This window comes from Hypoxylon fragiforme (genome assembly GCF_022984875.1).
Source record: "Hypoxylon fragiforme strain CBS 206.31 chromosome Unknown GGS25scaffold_5, whole genome shotgun sequence".
NCBI classification, from domain to species: domain Eukaryota; kingdom Fungi; phylum Ascomycota; class Sordariomycetes; order Xylariales; family Hypoxylaceae; genus Hypoxylon; species Hypoxylon fragiforme.
In genome coordinates this window covers 3,588,817-3,606,441 of record NW_026054760.1, presented here as the reverse complement: position 1 = coordinate 3,606,441, position 17,625 = coordinate 3,588,817, and the positions used below count along the sequence as shown (strand labels likewise).

The following is a 17,625-nucleotide window of genomic DNA, read 5'->3' as shown; positions in this document are numbered from 1 at the left end:
TGTCCTGATTATAATATATTCCGTAGGAAAAGACACCATCAAGGGGAGGACGAATTTGAAAACCTAAGTCCACAGCGAGAAAGAAAGCGCCCGCCCGATGCTGCTTGGTAGGTAGGTAGATGATAGATTTGTTAAGTTGGTAGGTATTAACCAATCATGTCAAGGATTTATAGCTAGCCAGTAACTACCTGAGAATCGTAAATTAGTTCCCATTCAATTGAATGACTGGTGATTCAACGCAATAAGGGTACATTACCTATCATAACCTTTCTCTTGTCTCGTTACCCCTTCCGTATGATTGTAATTTCAACGTTCGAAAGTGACTTCAGAGGAGTTAATTACCTACCTACTGGGTAAGCCATCTAGGTTAGTATATTAGGCACTGATCTGAACACGCCATTCCTGGTGCTAGTTTCTCTAGGTATTTTAGTAATGCCTAGAGGTAGCTCAACGATAAAAACGTTAGAAAGGGGGATACGATACCTTTTCATTCTAAAAGTCTCCTTTCAACGCCGCCGCCAACACTAGCGCGAGTATGATAGAGAATTCTCTACAAGTTGGACAGGTTTCTTGCTGGGAAGGCTAGGTAGGCCGGTCGGCGATAGATATACCTGATATACTTATCGGGCTAGAGTATCGTCCATCGTATCCCGTGCGAAATATTCGAACTGCTGCTAATTTAGATGCGAGGCCCTTACTAAGAAAAGCCAGACCTGACCAGATCGTATAAGATCTACCTAGTAAGTAGACTAAATTTTGAGAGCCAATTGGATACAATTAGAAAATAACTATCTGACCAAATGTTAGTTTTCCCTGGTCCCAAACCGGGATGCTCCGTCACTGGAGCCCACCAAACGGTTGGAACCCCCAGGGGAACAAAATTGACCAATCGACTTCCAGAAAGTTGAATCGTGCTCTGTGGCTTCAGTTTAATGGTGAAAGAGGCCGAATCTATGAGACGAGTGAGGCAAAATGTGTAAAGATCTCAAAGATACATACGTCTGTATGCAGTAGGAGGCCGTACATGTAGAGGATCACCATCGCATGGGATCATGGCGATACTTTCGAACCAGCTACTTCAAATACATACACGTGGGCAGACCTCCTGTACATATGTACACAGACAAATACACAGACAAATATTCTATGTAGTATATCTAGCAAGAGGACATCAGCACTGCTCCTTGAGAATAGAAACCAGGGGTTGGTCATTGACGAATCTCAGGCCGTGTCGTGGAAAAAGAAATACGTAAAAAGAATTATGGTCGATCTAACGAACTGTACCATAGTATCTAGAAGTAATACCTAGGTACGGCGTAATAATGGTAATGGATGGCTTGAGAGGGGCACTCCGCTTAGGAGCTGAGATAGCAAGATTCGGATGACGTGCATTATCATTAAATACCAGGTATGTAGGTAGGTACTTATCTAGGTACTAGGTAGTGTTCGGGAACCGAATTGTCTTATCAAAATTTGACTGAAAGGATGAGTCTGGAGATTGAAAAGGTGAGAAATGATACATAATATGATACCAAGCCAGAGGAACATTGAAGATTTAAAAAGATAACGGCATCGCGCAATTAATGCCGGCTTTTAGAGGGGAACTAACCCATGTAGTACTTAGATACTTGGGTACATGTGAGCGACGTCAAGCTTGCAGATAGAATCACTGCAATGATTCTTCCCCACTTGCATTTACAACTTGTACTTGCCCATCTCAAGTCCGTCCTCTTATGGCCAGCGCGGCCACGCAAAGTGGCATGCTAACCTAGTGCACTCTACACTAAAAGTTAGTGTAGTGCTAACCTTGTAACTTAATAGCCCGTGGTGCCTGCCCGTCATTTCTGTTACTCCAGGTTCCAAGACTCCAAGGTGTCACGCTTGTCACTTTCAAGTTTCCACCAGGGGTCACTTTAAGTGAATTTAGTGAGGTACAAACAGTTATGGCAAGAACTTCCAAGTTGTCAGGCCATACTACCTAACCTTAGTATGTATGTACGACTTGGGGGAAGTTGTTCTCTGGCTTACAGCCCTGGAGACCTACAGTATGTATTGCACCTAACACGTAAGTACATGTAGCACATACTGTACTTAAGGTCGCGATGAACAAACATTCAAAAATGCACATGTGTATGAACTCACAGTATACTCTTTTTCTCTGGCATGAAAAAAAAGGGACATGAACCCCGAAAAAGGTTGTTTATTTTAATCTACATTGAATCTATGGTGAACACACAGAACCTGTCCGTCCTTTATGCTTCATTTCATACAACTATGTACCTATGCCACAAGACCTTCATTTATCACTCTTTGTAAACGGTTGATATCCCTTCCTTTCCTATCCAATTCAGATCTGTGGTCCCTTTCTTCATTCATTTGTCCTGCTGTGTTACAGCTACATTCTTATCATCGTTAATATACTACTATCGTATATACCTACCCAGGCATAGGTATTTTTTTTTCAGCAACCTATGTACATATCAAGATACCTACCAAATCCCCCCACGCCTTGATACTAGCCAAAAACTGAGCACTTCCCCTCCTCATTCCCTAAACCTCCAGGGCTCTTATCATAGGTGAACGAACGAGCAAAGGAAGCAGTCAAATCGCCAACCCTACAACTACATTCACAATTACAACACTCAAAGACTGATATCACAACAGCAACACATATTGGGTACCTACCTGATCTAAGTAAATGATCCTTAAAGTGTGGTATCGTACATAAAAAGCGAATCGCAGCACCATCTCGAAAAAGACTTCTAATTCGACCACGAGGCGACGTGCATTAAGATCCCTGTCACAGCCAATCCTTGCCGTACTACACTGTACCTCGCCCACGACTGAGACTAATGCAGTCTGAGGTCAACGTTACAATTCAGTGAATTCACGGCTTCTCGGAGTGTACCTAGAGTTGTACCGCCGCCGCCGAGTTCAATCTGGAGTTCTCTTCTTGTCCTGTCCTGTCTGCCTAACGCCTTTGCGTCTTACTCCGGCAACACCCTCCGCTACTCACTTCCATCCCCTCCCGGGCACATTCATTAGGTACTCATTTTCTTGCGGCCTCTAACATCGGAAAGGATAAAAAAGCTAGTCTCATCAAAGTACTAAATACAAGGGCTGCTTGTCATATACACCCTTACGGCTAGTTATTTGCCGCGTATACCATACACTACGCCACCCTCAGTTGATAAGCCGCGACAATTACGTTTACAGCTAAGCCCTCTCTCACCGGAGCCCCGTCTCTAACAACAAGGTGTATATCGAACTGCAAAGCACAGGATACCGGGGCACCGTGCCGAATCGAGGACTAGGATCCCACTTACTGGGTAAAGATTTCCTCTTAATAGTGGAGTCTGCACCCGTTGTTTGTACCGTCCTCTGTACCGTCCGACGGCCGAGTGACAAAGTAACAAAAAAAGTACCCGCTACGCTGCGCTTGTTTTACTACTGTAGGTACAGTGCTCACTTCCATTCTTACTTTGCCCTTCTTTTAGATCTGGTATACTGTACCTCCCTGTAAAAAAAAGGGAAAGAAAAAAAAGGATCCCCTCCCCTTCCCTCGACACAAACGCTTCCCTAATCCTTGCTAGTTGGTTCCTGCTACATTTCACTCCCAAGCCGAGTCATTAAACACAAGATCCCGTCTTATCGTTTCACACCGTCTCTACCTATTAAGCCATCCCACTGACAGCCCGTCTTCCTGTCAATTCAGCAATCAAACATGACCAGCGGACAGGCCCAGCCCCCGTCCCAGTTCCTGCCGGAAGGAATTCTTGTTGACCACAACCGCCGACCTGTGTCGCAGTCTCAGACCAATATACATCCCATTGATGAATTACATAGCTCAGAATCGCATCCCTTTTTAACCGCAGCCGACGCACTGAATCGACACCATGTACACGCGAACCGTTTAGCACAACTTTATGACGGCGATTCCAACAACTCAAACCCTAAATACTTATGCGAAGAACCAACGAACTTGACGCTACCGAACTCCGAAGGTCAGATTCAATTTCAATCACATACCACCGCACCGTCTCCGCCCTTACCTCAACACCCGCCCTCCGATCCCCTTTCCTCTTCTGACGAGCCTTCCGATTCCCCCTCTCCACTGAGCAGGGGTAGCAATCCTCTACAAATCGCGACGGATGTCCCGCCTGCTCTACCGTCGCGATCCGACAGCCTCAATAGCAACACTAGTAGTTTTCCGACCTATCGCTCGAGCGTGAACTTGTCGCGCAAAACATCATCTCCAAGCCTCAGACCTGTCTCGAGGACCCCTAGCTTCAAGCAGCATTACTCTAGAAGCATCGGGTCCGCGACCAGCTCGAACTACCCAAGTCCCGTCATATCTGCTATGGGCGATGTGACGCCGCTACCATCACCATTATTAGGTGGCGAATCTCCAGGCCCTTGGAAGCGACTCGGTTCCCGCCGCCCATCGCAGGCGCGTGAAATAATACCTCCGGCCATGCCAGATTCAGTTATCATTGCTGCATCTGGTGAATCCGTGGCGTCGGCGCTAGCGCACCAATCCAAAAGAAGAGTGTATGCGGGTCTCAATATTGGTCACGCAGCTGAAGTTAGTAGTGGCAAGGTCGAACATACTCGCAATAGGAGTATTAGCGAATACATTCCAGATCCTAAAGGGATACCTAAGAGACAGAATACGGTAGCTGGAAAGGTTAATAAGAAGGAAGTGGATAGTGCCTCTGATCCTCACCTACGCCGGGAACCACACCTGTCAGAAGCCCGAGGAATAACACCCGTCGCAAAACCACCGACGCCCCCACCTAGCGAGTCCTCCCAGAGTAGTGATAGTCTTGCCTCCAAGAGATCACGTTACGAATATTTCGAGGCTCGTGGCCGATATGATCAAAGGCTTCGCCGATGGCGTGCTGTCAAAGAGCTGGGCCAGGGAACATTCAGCCGCGTGATGTTGGCGACGAGTCAAATTGAGGCCGACGATGAATCTAATGGGCCGAAAACTAACGGATCAAATGGGTTATTATCGCCAAGCGCAGGTGCCCAGCCCGATCGCAAGACTTTGGTGGCTGTCAAAGTATGCGAACATGGGCCCCGTGGTGGGGCATCGGAAGAACGTATCGAGATGAGCCTCAAGCGAGAATTGGATATCATGCGGTCAATAAGTCATCCATCCCTGGTCCACCTGAAAGCTTGGAATATAGAACCCACGAGAGCACTATTGGTTTTAAGCTATTGCCCAGGCGGTGATCTCTTCGATGTTGCTACAACCCACCGAGAGGCCTTAACGCCGCTACTTTTGAGGAGGATTTTTGCCGAGTTAGTTGGTGCAGTCAAATATCTCCATGAACGCCGAATCGTTCATCGGGATATCAAGCTCGAGAGTATGTTTTCTACCCCTTAGATTTACCAATTGGAGGGTGTCAAACACCGAACGCTGAATGATCATGCGCTAACGCGACGATAGATGTGCTGGTTAATATCCCACCATCTGAGCTTACCAATCCCGATCAGGACTGGGCTACGTACCCATATTCTGTGATCACGCTCACCGACCTAGGCCTCTCACGACGCGTAGCTGACGACGAGAAGTTGGAGACTCGTTGTGGTTCGGATGATTACGCTGCACCCGAAGTCATATTAGGACAGCCGTACGATGGACGCGCTATCGATGCATGGTCCCTTGGGGTCCTCCTGTACGCACTCCTCGAATCGCGACTTCCCTTTGACCCTCCCCCCGGCGCCAGTGACGCGCAGAGAATGCGGAGTAGAACGAGCCACAGAATCGCACGCGTCGAATGGAGATGGATAAAGTATCAAGGCGATGATGGCGATCATGATGCTGATGAAGCGAAGTTCGAGAGTGAGGGCTTGAAAGGGGCGATGGAAATAACGGAGGGTCTTTTGAAGCGAGCTAGAAGCCGTTGGTCTATGGAGAGGGTAGAGCAGCACGAATGGGTCAGTGGTGGAATCAAGGTTGAGGGTGGTCTCAAATTTAGGGAAGAGAAGGAAGGTGAAGAAGTTTTATGACACGGGCGAGATTTTGCTGCTTTTACTTACATCTAGGGATACGCATTCTGTAGCGCACACGGATTTGACGTATCCTTGTACAGGGCCCGAGATCTAGTTCGCTTCGTGGTTAAGAAATGCCTTGCTGAAAAGCAATGGCTTCTGAGATATTACCCAACTGTATTACGGGGATGACTGAAGATGCCGTCCCTTTCTTTTCCGGTGTTTGGTGCCTTTTAGAGAGCGAACGATAGAGCCTCATCGTGTGTCGGGACGTTTAGAGGCACTCCGCCAGTAACAGGTTTTATTCTCTAGAGTCAGTTCTGGTTTGATAGAGCCTTGTATGACAGTAATCTGATCAGGATACTCTGGCCAGGTTAAGGAGAGCGTGTTGCTTGTGTGTGAGTGAGAGAGAAAGGGAGACGTTCCATTTGTACTATCAAACTTCTTTTCTCGAGGCCCTGTTTGTGCTGGGTACCTTGTCTCGCCAGTGCTGCTTCGGCGAGCATATTTACATTACATTACATACACGCGATGTCGGACGGCAAATGGGAATGTATTTGGATTTGGATTTGGATTTGGATTTGGATTTGGATTTGGATTTGGGTGGGAATCGGGAACCGAGGATTGAGAACTGGGAGTTGGGAATTTGGGATTGGGAATCTTTGCTTTACACCGCTGTCGCTGGCTAATTCGTTTCAATAGATAGATAGATAGATATAAGGAGAAAGAAGATGCCTGTTTACATATAGGTAGGTGTGTGGTCTATACAATAACATAATTCTCGATGTTGGGTGGCGGGTGAGAGGGCTTATTTGAAAAGGGAGGAGGAGGAGGAGGAGGAGGAGACCTAACCTCTTGCTTAAAGGGGTTGGGTGTGTTGAGTTATCTTATTCTTTATATGCCATCTTCGGATGGAAGTGTAGTAGTGATGAAAGGCAGATAGATGTAACCTAGAGATCTTCAAGCCAGATAGATGGATAGATAGATAGCTGCATATAGGTGTGTGTAACAATTAGTATTAATAATAGCATCGACGTGTATGAAAAAAGACCGTTGTTGAGGTTGTCGAGTGTTCGTGTGTGTATATAGGCAGGTATAAAGAAACTTATACTAAGAGCTCCTACGAGGTAGACTCTACGTTCTAGGTTCTAAGCTCTTGCAGCCGCGCAGATTTACACTACGTAGGCACACCTACAAGAGCGGATATTTAATACGGGAGGACAAAACAAGACAAGACAAGAAGAAAGGTAGTCTGGCATATGTATGGACCGAGCACAAGCAAGACCCAAATACGAAAAAAAGGGGGTAGGTAGAAATGAAGGAGGGCCAAAAGCCTATGGCAAAGATAAACACCCTTTTTGATTCTTTTAATAACAATGCCGATCTCGGGTATCTTTTTTATTTGTAAAAAAACGCCAACCCAGACGTAACCTACCATCCGTATCACTCTTTTTCGTGTCTCTTTTCTTTTCTTTTCGAGGAACTAGCTCAGCTCATAAGCCCTCCTTTCTCGCCAATCCCTGCCACTGACATTATGTACCGTATCACCATCCCTATCCTCTCAGGAGCCGTTCTTTCGGCCAAATAGCTCGTTCAAGCTAACCTTGCGACCCGTCCTTTGCGTCAAAGTGAGCTCCGCGCCATCACTTGGCGATGTACTCGTCGAAGATGGGTCAGCCGAAGCGCCTTCCCTCTCCTGCCGCGCGGCGCGGGCCTTGGACCACATCTCATGGATAAGCGCGGTGCTAGTGCGTCTGTCCTGCTCGTCCTCGGCATAGATCCACATTCCCAGGACGTTGGGGTTGACGGACTCGCTGTTCTCCATGGGCAGGGCGACGGCGCCGTCCGCGTCGAGCTTGAAGATGAGCAGGCCGTTAGAGAGCTCAAAGTCGCAGACTTTGCTTAGATCGAGGATCAGGTTCTGCAGACCCTTGCGGTTGAGGACGAACAGGCATCCGTTAGCTGCCCCGCTGCCCTTTTCGCTTTCTTGGTAGTCATCGTCGCCGCCTTGTGCGCAGATGAACAGGGTGCCCTCGAGGTTGGACTTGTCCCACTTGGCGGGCGGGGTGAAGACGTAGACAACGGCGTTGGCGGCGATGGAGAGGATGCTGGTTATGCCGGGGCGGTAGCGGCGCAGGACCTTGAGGTTAAGGTCGGTGTTGGTGCGCGTGGCCAGGGAGGCGGGCGGGGGAGGCGGGTGCGAGGCCATGTACCGCACGGTGTCGGACTCGTAGTCGGACGCGGCTGAGTTGTTGGCGAGTTGGAGCTGCTCGGCGGCCTGGGCCCGGAGCTGCTGCGATCGGTTGCGGGAGTGGGTTTGACGCAATTGATGGTACTGATCGGAATGGGATTGCGAGTTGGAGTAGGCGTGTTGCGCATGGGAATGAGGAGAGCGCGAATAAGGCTGCTGCTGCTGGTTTCGGTGCTGTTGTTTGCGGGGTGTTGTCTGAGACATTGTAGTCCGGTTAGTTGGTCTTTTCTTTTCTTTTTTTTCCTCCCTTTTTCTTTGTTTCTTATTGTCGTAACAATTAATCAATAAATCCCTCTATTGTTCTTTGATACGTTGACAATAAGCTACAAGGTGGGAAGGGAGGGAGGGTAAGTTAAAAAAGGAATAGAAGGTTGGGTTTCAAATGATGATGATGTTTTGAATAAGGGAAGCTACATAAGGTCGGTACTTTGCGCCGACAAATTAAAAACATTTTAAACATTCAATGTTCAATGTTGATTCAAACGCAACTGCTGTCAAGCTACTAGGTACATAGGTACTTAGTACATCGGTACCTCTAACTAAATACTAGGTACCCCACCCCCACCTTATAACCTCTAGTTACCCTTGTTAGATTCGGTTAATTACCTAGGGGATGTATACTCCCGTTTATACATACCCTACCTACCTAGTAGGTAGCTAGTACTTTGCACATGATGTATATATGATGCATCTATCCTTTCTGAGGCTGCACGTACATTCATTATTCATTAGGTTGAGTCGCAGCAAATAAATCAGAATATTATAATGCTTATTGTTGTTGAATAGTCGTCTTTGAGCGTCAAGTGCATGAAGCAAGCAATTCCATGTTTGTATGCCAATTGTAGAGCAAATAGCACGCTAGCCTTGAACTTTCCAAGGTTATGCCTAGTTAGTAGTAGCTTATCTAATCGCTTGAAGCTGAGCTGGCTGATCAAGGTTGCATTTCATTTTCTACATCAATCCAATGTTTCAATGTTCCAAGTTTAAAGATTTACATCTATGGATACATTAATTGATACATTAATTGATACCACAAAATCCTTTTTGACTTCATCAGCACACTGCTTAAATAAGAGTCCTTAATGACCACTTTGTATAATTGTGTTTATATAGCAACTGTCCAGAACATTACATCAAAATATATCTCTCGACTGTGTCAGGCATTTCAAGTTAATCGCCGCCCCTCTATAACTATAACGTCACAAGTCACCATGAAAGACTCCAAACCCACTATACGCGATCACGAGTCGACATAGATAATCCACTCATTCATATTCCGAAATAAATACCCATTTCTAGTTTCGTTTTTTCCATTTTCTCACCTTTGGCCACATGATCCACTCCACAATCCGATCTTTTATACCTAATACCCAAGCAACTATGGCGTCTTCCAACCGCGAACCCTCAATCATGTCCGATGCGGAACCTGTCGAACCAAAAACATCGAATATTCATTCACTATCCCGCGCCGTACTTGCTAGAAAATCAGAATATGTCAGGTCACATCGCATACGAATCAAAGTTGGGTCCTGGAATGTTGCTGGTTGTCCGGGCACCGACAAAGATTTAGCGAGCTGGTTCATAGACGGGAAAGGGCTCGAGCCACAACTAGATGCAAAATTGGCCCGGATGAGCTTATCAAATAACGACGAAATTACGGGAGCAAATGAAAACAAAAATGTGTCATCCAAGACAGGTGCGAAACCGGGGACAGGTTTGGGGGAACAGGAAGGGCTGGAACCTTTAGACATGTCTACACAGGGTGGGAAACCTGAGTCACATGTGCGAATGCCAGGCGGTGACAACATAGGACTTTATGTCCTTGGACTTCAGGAAATCGTCAATCTGAACATTGTCACCCAAACATTCTATTCCGATCCCGATGCCATTGCGAAATGGCAGGATGCGCTCGAGGCCGCTTTACCAAAAGGATATACTCTCGTTGCAAGCGAACAACTTGTTGGTCTTTTACTACTGATATATGCATCCCCAGAGGTAGCTGCGACTATTTCCAACCAGTCTACCGTTAGTGTTGGTACTGGCGTGATTGGTCTCACAGGCTACTGGGGAAATAAGGGGGCAATCACTTCTCGACTTCTTTTAGGTGAGACCACTCGCCTCGTCTTCACTAACTCTCATCTCGCTTCCGGCCACGATCAGGCTAGTCTTGATCGACGATGCTGGGACTACAATAGAATTATAACCCAAACTAAATTTCCTCCAATAAATTATGGTGGTGTACTTGAAGACGAAAGCGAAAAGATAGGGGATGAAGATTTCGCCTTTTGGCTCGGTGACCTGAATTTCCGCATTGATGGTCTACCTGGAGAAGATATCCGGCACTTATTGATGTTACATGCCCGGGGCGAGTACGACGTCAGCAAGAAACATACCGGGGAAATGTTCAGCGATGACGGTGTTATAGTATTACGCAACAACGAGGACGATGGTTCAGATGGCACAAATACACCCGGCATGATTTCACGCGAAACTTCCTTTGACAAACACTCAGACGATGAGGATACTGAACTTCCAGATCCCGACGATTTTATACCCGACCCTCACGACGACCCAGCATCACTTCAAGCGACTCTAGATTCTCTACTACCGCACGACCAGCTGAAGCGCATGATGAAAGAGCGCAAAGCATTTCATGAGGGTTGGCGCGAAGGAACCATATCATTTTTGCCGACATACAAGTATGATGTCGGTACTGTGGGCCTTTTCGACTCCTCCGACAAGCAGCGGGCTCCAAGTTGGTGCGATCGCATTCTATATCGCACGCGTACAGACGTCACTCAGTACGAAAAGAAATGTAGAGATGAGGTTGAGGCACGGAAAAAAGATGAAGAAATGAAGCAGAGAGGCATCGATAAGGCTGCGGAAGACGAAAACGTCTTATTTGACTATGATCCCGCAACGGATGCAAGCGCTGACAACCTTGGGCACAACGATTCTTCGTATTACGATTACGACGAGGACGAAGCCGAAGACGATTCGGAGCAAGTAATCACAAAAGAAGGGTTTGTCGATAGGATTCATCTGGATATATATACGAGCCATCAACGGATTATGTCGTCGGATCACAAACCTTTAGTTTCTGTGTTCACGTTGGATTACGATGCTGTCGTTCCCGAATTGAAAGCCAAAGTTCATGCCGAAGTAGCTTGGGAACTCGACCGAGCTGAGAATGAGGGGCGGCCAGGAATCACTGTCCTTGTTGATGGGAAAGACTCGATCGACGAAAAGAAAGTAACGGATGGAAGCGAAGGTATTGATTTCGGAGATATCGGATTTCTTCGAAACAATGTTCGATTTTTAACTATTGCCAACACGGGACGCGTCCCAGCCAAGTTTTCCTTTGTGGATAAGCCAAATGTCGTAGAGGATGCTACGAAGTACCCTCCGTGGCTATTTTTCAAATTTTCTCGTTCGTCAGCTCGTGACGATGAGCAGTCACAGGACCCATTGGGCGACGAAATAACCTTGGAACCAGGGGAAACGGCGGATGCTATCATAGAAGCCAACGTCCATGATTTGGCTCACATACAGGCATTAAATAACGGCATGGCGCAACTGGAAGACGTGTTAATATTACGTGTCATGGATGGGAGAGATCATTTCATCCCAATCAGGGCTACGTGGATTCCGACATGCTTTGGGCGCTCGCTTGAAGAACTCATTCGCGTTCCGCGCAATGGTGGTATCCGAGCACTCGTAGAGAAACGACAAAACGGGGGATCTATACCACTTGCCTTGGAAGTACATAAATCATCGCCAAGTGAACTCTTCAAACTAACCGAAGCCGTGGAATCCTTGGCGGAGCGAACTATAGCGGATGAAAACATGTTAGAAGAGGCAAAGGTACCACGCGATAAACCCGGCTGGCCTTTTGAACAAAGTTCGTGGACTACAACCAATTCCGAAGACCATACCAAACTCAAGGTAGCTATGATCGAGACTTTGGAAGCGGATGGGGATTTGATGGATGCAATTGAAGCCGGAGTGCCGTCGCTAAAACGACTTGAGATCATGAGCGAGGTCTTGCTCCTATTTCTCCGTAGCATGCCAGACGGCATCATCACATCGTCATTATGGGCTCAGATCGAGCAAGCGCTTCCCAGTATAGGAGATGCGAAGAATTCTACGGAGGCCGAACAAGCCAAGAGTACCATCCTCGACATCCTCTCCACGTCACCTTACTATAACATATCTTTTGTTTTTCTCATGGCTATGATATCAAAGGTTGGAAACGAACTAGTTCCGCTCAGCAAAAATGAGACAGAGGCGTTAAACAAACGTAAATCTAGCTCCAGTATAGCACTAGGAAAGCGCATGAGCTTTCGTCGGACCAACACTGGGTCGGTTTCATCGCCAGCAATCGACCAGAGCATAATTCTCCGAAGGATCGCATGGGAGAGAAGAGCTGCTGAGATATTCGGGGTGGCTATTTGCCGCGCGGCAGTACCAGCGAACGCGAAAGAGAAAAAGGCGCTAGAAAATAAGATGAGAGGTGTCGTTGAGGTGTTTTTACGAAGAGACGAGACATGATGATACGCTATAGTAGCAATAGGGGCGGGGAGGGCATTCAGGCATGGGAATGCCACCGATAGAGCGATATATAGACGCAATAGTCACTTAGATCATTTGCTTGTGTATGTCAACCACGCGTGTAGAGGCTATATATGTGTGTTTATGAAGCTGTGCCACTATAAGGACAAAACTGGTCTACACTCTCACAACTCGTTCGTGCAAACCCGTTTTGGCTTCTTTCGTTTGACCATGTCCCAAACGAGGCGATGCTATGATTGCAATTTGATTGGTACCTAGTATAGAATATAAGATTCAACAAAAGTACAAGTGATACGCCGCTGGATCTATTACGAAATAGTCGGTACTACCTAGGTATAACTACCTAATGAGATAGGTATTAGTCTGCTCGGCATAGCATTCACCTTGTCAACCACACGGCAACGGCAGTCCTATATATTTTGTAAGATTACCTACTCTAGGTAGGTAGGTAGGTAGTATCATGAAGATCGAAGATGGCATACCTACCTACTTAAAGTCAAAATAGGATTTTTATTGGCCAAGATAATGACCTACCTACCTAGGTAAACAGGTACCTAGTATTTAAGAAGCCATCATCGTATTAGACCTCATCATGTAGGTTAAAATTCATTGGCCGTCGACATCGCTTTGCCTCAGCCCAAGCCCCACACTATCCCTTCCTACCTGGTACTATTTCCAGATATTTTTAGGTACGATCCTCTTTACCGAAAAGTTCACTGCATTTGTAGGACTAGTCGCGGCGTAGCATGGTGATAATTGTAGAGCAAGACAATCTAGTAGATTGGAAGTGGAATGGGGGAGGAAAAGACACGGTTGGAAAAATCCAAATAAATAACTTCAAGAATCCCATAGAATCAGCATAGCCTTCATCTTCCAATCTGGACAATTTTCATCCAGATCTATACTGGCATTACCAACCATGATGCTTCTCAATGTGCTCGGGCTGCTCTCAGCCGTATCTCTCAGTAGCGGAAGCATTCTTTCGAAGCCGCTCCAGGCTGGGGACCTTGAGGCTAGGGGATCTACCATATATAGAGGAGAGCAAGCCACGGTTAGTTTTGATATTTATCTGATTTCAAAGATTCACCCCTGATATCACGATACCTCCGTGAGACAAAAGGGGTAAAATTGCTAATGCTTCTACATAGCCTGCAACTACCGGTGTCTGGGAAGAAACGATTGAAACGGATATAAGCGATGCCGACGAATCGATCGCGGTCGGTCCACCGGTCGTCAAACGCGCGACGCCCACCAACAGTACGTCTACCCTAATCCCAGCCCCCTCCCCCCCCCTAAACATGAGAAGAAAAAGACACCCCCCCCCCTTATCTACCTACCGCAAGGCCCTTGCTTACCTCCCTACACAGTGCTCCCCCCGCGACCCGACAAGCCAAGCCCGAAAACAACCCCGACACCCTCGCCGCCGAAGGGCACGTGCCGCATGCACATGATCCAGGGGAGCGGCGACGGCAACGGCAAGATGAAGCTGATGCTCGAGCTGTTCGACGAGCGCGGCGAGAGCCTGTTCACCGCGACGAACGACGTGCTGCGCTGGGGCGACGACGCGTCGCTCACGATCCGCTCGGGCAGGCTGCACTTCGCGTTCCCGAAAAAGGGGGGGTGCGCGGGGGGAGGTGATGCTGATGGTGGGTGCGCGGCGGAGGAGGAGGAGGATTTCACGAGGCGGAGGTTCGAGATGGCGTTTAATGGGAAGAGCTGGAGCAGCGATACGAGGAAGGGGGAAGGGAAGGAGCCGTATTGTGCGGTGGGCGGGTGGACGAACCCCGAGACGGGGCTGAGGGTTCGGAATTCGGATTGTTGGTTCGAGTGCTAGGGGGCTGGTGGCCACATGGGTAACCTACTTGCTTGCGTATTTATCTGAGGTATTGAGATATATATGTGTGTGGTGGATATATTGTAAAAATAGGATAGTCTTTATATGGGTGCGTTGAGAAGACATAATCAGAAGACTTTACGGCGACGACGCTGGTCTGGAGTGGGCGATGTGAGCTTTGCTGAATCTCGGGGGTGTAGAAGGCAATATCGGTGTGAACATCTGGCTAAGATATAAAGATGCCGGCTACCTTCTCCCCCAGTAGTCATGCCCATGTGTACCCCCATGATTCTGTTCACGGTACGATGTAGAGGCTGACAAGTTTGAAGATTTCTACCTCTTCTGGGCTGAGAATCTCAACCATCCACCCACCCCCTTTCGTTTCTCTAGTAGGCGCCGTCTTATAGGTACACGAGAAAGCCACGTGCTCCCAGTATTCCCATGCTCCCACCATCCAACCATGTCCTCATTCTCGGCGGAGTATTCAATATCGTATCCTTAACATCGGCTAGAAGCGATTCATTGATTGCCCTTCATGTGTAGAAGGCCTTGATGTCCAAGGTATCGGTTTGTCGGTTGAGAGTCTTGTATTGAAGTCGATTTCATTGCTTAGCTTTGGGGCCCGTGGTGTCTAGGTGATGACGAGAGAACAAATAGAGAGTGAACATGGCAGTGTGTGGCTACGGCCTTGGTGGTACTCCTCGTGGAGGGTTTGAAGGGCTTCGCATGTGTTCACAGTTAGGTACCTAGGCGCCTAGTCAAACGTTAGGATGGGTTGTCTACTAGGTAGGTAGGTACTCAAAAAATCCACGCCAACGCGTCAATGGCTCATTCGAGTCATCGCTGAATTTCCCATCTCATACCCCTCGGATCTGTGATCCAAGTACTGAAAGGTGGCATCGTTTGGTTGGAGGTACCTAGTGAATGGTATGCTTGTCCATGGATAAGAACGACGTCACAGTTCATTCTTTTGAGGTTTAGGTGAGCTTCTACATAATTGGTTGGTATTGGGTATTTGTAGTGACGAAGTATGTAATGTCGATTAAATTTAAAAAAGAATAAAATGACAATAAAAACAAGACAAGAAAAGAAAGAAATGGGAGAGCGTAAAGGTACAGAAGGGTAAAAAGAAAAAAAAAGAAAAAAAAAAAAAGCCAAAAGATTTGTGGTAGGATTGAACCCGCACCCTCGGGCGTCCCACAGTGGTTTTCGTTCTGAACCCGCACTCTTTGGGGAGCCCTGGTGGTTTTCGCACCTTACCACTGAGCCAACCTAGGTTGAAAACCCAGGTACCCGGGTTCTCACCCAGGAAGTGAAAGACATTGTTTTCCGGGCACTTATAAGTTTAACTTCGGGAGGTAGTGAGGTGGGTCACGAGCTGGGAAAGGACAGGAATAATAGTATGGCCGGGTGATGCGGTGGCTGCCTTGGATATAAGGCTTCACTTCACCCTGAGCCTGGTACTTAGCACGGCCCCACTGGGAGGTGTGCTACCTAGGTAGGTACTACTTACATAGTACCTGCTCTCATAATGACTTGTGAGACAAATATTCGACATATAGAAGCCTGGACTAGCAAAGTACTGGAAAGGGAGAACGACACACATAGGCTAGACCAACTGGTTGGTTACTGGGTATGTGAGTACTAGGGAGGTGACCACCTGGGCAGTTATCCACGGGCTCTATGCTTCCTACGCGGTTTCGAGTCAGAATTCTTACAAGCTATAGCATATGAGTACTATAACAATACCTAGACAGAAGCCAAGGAGAAATAGGGGGGTGATTCAGTTTTGCTATCTACCTAGGTACTTAATCTTCCCCTATTTTGCCCAAAGTCTAGGAACTGATCCTGTCAAGGACTGTTATATTCAATTAACTTCGCCCGTTACCATGTGTTGTTCCAATGTCATGTTGAAGCTGCCTCGAGATATATCCGTCAGCCCCTTGGAGACCCATACCAGTTTGTTACTACTAACGTGTTATATGGATAGATTAAGAGATGGAAGGCTTTCAGGGTTAGACTTGTACGAAATTCAAGGTGATGAGAAATATTCTAGGTATGTAAAGGCTATTATTTCTCTACTGACAATCCTCACAATCCTCGAGCTTTAGCCTTCGAGCATGTACTTTACCCAGGGACTCGTCTAGGTAGCTATGTTAATAAGATCTCTATACCTAAGAGTCTGTCTACCTACCTAGGTAACGAGGTAGGCAAGTTCCTAACTCAAACATAATTTCAAACGCGGAGTTACTTCATATATCATCATCGGCTCTAGATTCTCGCCATGTACACGGTATCATTCAAATACGACATAGATTGCAAGACCACTGGTCCCCTGGGATATAAACCGCCAAAGTCTCTCCTCTTACTTCCCTCCAAGATCCGCAGACATGTTCAACACAAGTCGACATCAACTCCCCCCAGGCATACTGCCCGCTCCGCCGGCTCATACAATATCACCTATATCATACCTACCTATAGATGTACGATACCAATGCAACCGGCCGAGAGTTCGCCAAGACTGTGACGGCAGCACGTGCTATGTTATGAACTCTCAAGTAGGCATACCACGGTACGCTACATTATGGGGAGCACGACCGTTTCCTGTACCGTACGCTGTGTGATTTCGGTACCGCCGATATATAGTATATATATATTGGCGCACTATATAGATATCTGCACGAGCTGCGTACCATACGTAGGTACATAGCTGGGAACTTGAGGGTTGGCTCGGCGGTGGCGATGTACGGATTGAGCTGTCCCCTGGGTACCTGTTTACCCCAATACTCTTCTCGAAGAAGATGCTTGGGATGATGGATTGGGCAAGGCTGAGAATAGAGCGATACGCTCCGTATCTATCAAAAGCTTTTCACAAGGCGATTATCACACTCTGCCACGCACACTAGGGCGATATCGCGCTTCCTGTAGAGAGCAACTTGATGAAGCGCTTGGCGCTTCATATTACGCA

At 47.3% G+C, this 17,625-nt stretch overlaps 4 protein-coding genes across 4 annotated transcripts; 3 read left to right on the top strand and 1 right to left on the bottom strand.

Annotated features, from left to right (window-relative positions):
- Nucleotides 1-3,457: 3,457 nt before the first annotated feature.
- On the top strand, nt 3,458-5,478 carry GGS25DRAFT_492794 (uncharacterized protein). Its single transcript, XM_049261216.1, has one exon. It carries the CDS (start codon nt 3,725-3,727, stop codon nt 5,390-5,392), a length of 1,668 nt encoding a protein of 555 aa, XP_049117200.1. The 5' UTR covers nt 3,458-3,724; the 3' UTR covers nt 5,393-5,478.
- A 1,758-nt stretch (nt 5,479-7,236) lies between these two features.
- GGS25DRAFT_492791 (PH domain-like protein) lies at nt 7,237-8,698 on the bottom strand. The gene has a single exon (XM_049261215.1). It carries the CDS (start codon nt 8,453-8,455, stop codon nt 7,562-7,564), a length of 894 nt encoding a protein of 297 aa, XP_049117199.1. The 5' UTR covers nt 8,456-8,698; the 3' UTR covers nt 7,237-7,561.
- A 495-nt stretch (nt 8,699-9,193) lies between these two features.
- Nucleotides 9,194-12,966, top strand: GGS25DRAFT_492790 (DNase I-like protein). Its single transcript, XM_049261214.1, has one exon. It carries the CDS (start codon nt 9,584-9,586, stop codon nt 12,800-12,802), a length of 3,219 nt encoding a protein of 1,072 aa, XP_049117198.1. The 5' UTR covers nt 9,194-9,583; the 3' UTR covers nt 12,803-12,966.
- A 553-nt stretch (nt 12,967-13,519) lies between these two features.
- GGS25DRAFT_531958 (uncharacterized protein) lies at nt 13,520-14,721 on the top strand. The gene is made up of 3 exons (XM_049265549.1): nt 13,520-13,874; nt 13,972-14,080; nt 14,191-14,721. Exons 1-3 carry the CDS (start codon nt 13,743-13,745, stop codon nt 14,655-14,657), a joined length of 708 nt encoding a protein of 235 aa, XP_049117197.1. The 5' UTR covers nt 13,520-13,742; the 3' UTR covers nt 14,658-14,721.
- Nucleotides 14,722-17,625: the final 2,904 nt, after the last annotated feature.